The sequence below is a fragment of the Tripterygium wilfordii genome, chromosome 19 (assembly GCF_013401445.1).
Source record: "Tripterygium wilfordii isolate XIE 37 chromosome 19, ASM1340144v1, whole genome shotgun sequence".
NCBI lineage: Eukaryota > Viridiplantae > Streptophyta > Magnoliopsida > Celastrales > Celastraceae > Tripterygium > Tripterygium wilfordii.
In genome coordinates, this window is record NC_052250.1 from 9,756,646 (window position 1) to 9,759,523 (window position 2,878).

Here is a 2,878-nt window from a genome sequence, read left to right on the forward strand (position 1 = left end):
ACAATTTTATTGCTTTCTTTTAGCCTATTCATATGCATCCATTTGCATCACACATCACCACTCAGTCATCACCAAACTGGTACATTTCTCGGTACACCACATTGTGTCTAGAAATCACAACTTCACCTACCCTCAACAGGTACACATAAGGCTCTAGTTACAAACATAATAGGTTCATTAGGAAAGGGAAAGTTGGCCGAGAAAGAATTACTCCGAACTAGGGTAATCTTTGGGGAACGAACGAAAGGAGAGTTGGGGCAATCTTACTTTGCTGGGAACGACTTCATAGTTTGCGAAGGTGTATGGCTGATCTCTGGAAAGTGTAATAAGAAACTGGGGCAATAGTCAGAGTGTTCAATTGAAAGCCACGACTCTAGGAAGAACCTCCTCGATGTGCGGATTTCGCTTTCACCTTTAAAGAAGTGGATGTTCTTGATGCCTGCCAAACGACTCGAACAGATATCTTCAAACACTCGAACATATGTAACAAAACATTGGAACATATGTAATATAATATTACATATTTGGCCTTTCGCTCACCCTTTTCTTTCACCTATTCCCTCCTCACAAGTGAGTCTAGTTCTGGTACCGGGGTCGCGGACAATCAAGGAGAGCAGTCAGATATGCAAGAGGACGTACCGTGGGATCTATAAGAGCAAGTCGGGAAGATATGCAGCTAGGATATGGGACCCACTGTCCAAGAAGCGGCGCTGGCTCGGAACCTTCGACACTACTGAGGAGGTGGCTTGGGCCTATAACGTGGCTGCTAGTGCCATGGGCGATCTCAAGCCCTCTGCCAACTTCATTTACACCACTCCTATTGATGATAATTACAACAACATGATGTACAAGCCATTTGAGCCGTCCACTGGAGCCTATAATGTCGCATCTTGACCTTCCACGCATTGTAGTCGAAGAACCATGATTGATGTAGAAAAATGGAAGCTTACTTTGAGTGGTGCGGGAGGTGACCAAATCACTTTTAAAGTATTTGGAACTAGGAGGAAAGTAGAGATTTCTCAACAATGCCACCAAGTGGATCATATTCACATGGTCATCCCTATAAGATTGAGAATGATGCTTCATATATTCCGGTGAAAATTTTTCTAAGCCGAGATTCAAAAGTTGAGCATGAAGTTGAGCATAGGAAATTCTCTCAAAATGGAGGAAACTTTTAGAAGTCTGAAAAAGTCCACCACCACTGCAAACACAATCAAGGAGAGCGGTCAGATATGCAAGAGGACGTACCATGGGATCTACAAGAGCAAGTCGGGAAGATATGCAGCTAGGATATGGGACCCACTGTCCAAGAAGCGGCACTGGCTCGGAACCTTCGACATTGCCGAGGAGGCGGCTTGGGCCTATAACATGGCTACTAGTGCCATGGGCGATCTCAAGCCCTCTGCCAACTTCGTTTACACCACTCCTGTTGATGATCATTACAACAACATGATGTACAAGCCATCTGAGCCGTCCACTGGAGCCTATAACGTCGCATCTTGACCTTCCACGCGTTGTAGTCTTCTTCATTGAACGAAGGTATGACTTGTATCCTGTCATTTGAGAAAGCCATTTTTGAACCTCTTGACAAATTCATGTTTTCGACATGCTTCGATACCACTGATAACTGCAGATGAAAGCAACAACTAACGACCAATCAATAGAAACAAGCTCAATCTATTAGAACATATTCTAGGGTTTTATTCCTCTTTCAAACTTGTTTTTCATTCAAAAACAACTGGATCAAGATGAGGTAGAGGTTGCCTTTAAATCATGGCTTAGTTGGTGCCATAGGTTGCCTTGTGCACTATGTTAAAGGGAGGTGGAGAGTTCGATTCTCACCTTCAACAACCCGTGTCCTTGCGAGGCGAGAGGGGTTGGAGGTAGCGGCCCATGGGCTCGGCTTGTGCGCACAGCCCATACCTGCGGGGTGGGTGTGTGGGATGGGTCGTTACACTAGGTCATGTAGATAGTTGCATGAAAAAGAGAAATACTTCGATGACCACTGGATTCATCATAAAGGTGGAAATAGAACGGTATGTGAAACTATTCATCTCGTAAGCATCCATCATCACTCTTCAGTTACATCACGATAGACATGAATTGCATATGCTCATGTCTCCTGTTTACCATTCGAAAATAAACTGTGTGTCATGAGATCAACCCTATCATCCACGTCATTACACCATACATGCATCATTCATCATCTAGCACACACACACATTCGCATAACAATAGACGTTGTCGTGGTAGCAATACGACTACTCATGTCCTTTATTCATCCACCACTCGTAGATAAGTAGTGTTTCACGAGTCCAACACTCTTTCTCATGGATTTTCTATTTTTCATGCGCTCATGCATCATCTTACTCCTTAGAACACACCATTATCATACTAGACAAAATCTAACAAGCATTGCATACGTCCGTGTCCACTATTCATCCACTCGAAAATAGGTAGTGTTTCATGAGATTAGCATTCTTTCATGATTCTTTTACTATGCCAACATTCATTTACCTACCACCTCATACATGCATACATGTAATTCTTTCAGATACTGAAACATTACTTGACAGCAAATGCTCTGTGCCACCACTTAGAAGCCATGTGCACTCTCTACATAGAGTAGTACACACTGCGAGTGGAACACCAGTTCGACCAACTCCCAAACTCCCTTTCTCTTATGCATATTATTCTGTACATACATATACATATTGCTTCTTGCAACCATGGAAGCACTCGAAACTCCCTAAACCTTGGATGGTAACCGTCCCTTTTGGACGAATATTATGGTGTGCCTACCACCTTCTCCGCACATAACGATAACAAAAACATGGAGTATATGTTTGTGAAAACCTGTATCCTGGCCAGAAACTAT

General features: G+C 43.2%; 1 protein-coding gene across 1 annotated transcript; it reads left to right on the forward strand.

Annotated features, from left to right (window-relative positions):
* The first annotated feature begins 1,161 nt into the window (after positions 1-1,161).
* LOC119985535 (ethylene-responsive transcription factor ESR2-like) lies at positions 1,162-1,503 on the forward strand. The gene has a single exon (XM_038829827.1). It carries the CDS (start codon positions 1,162-1,164, stop codon positions 1,501-1,503), a length of 342 nt encoding a protein of 113 aa, XP_038685755.1.
* Positions 1,504-2,878: the final 1,375 nt, after the last annotated feature.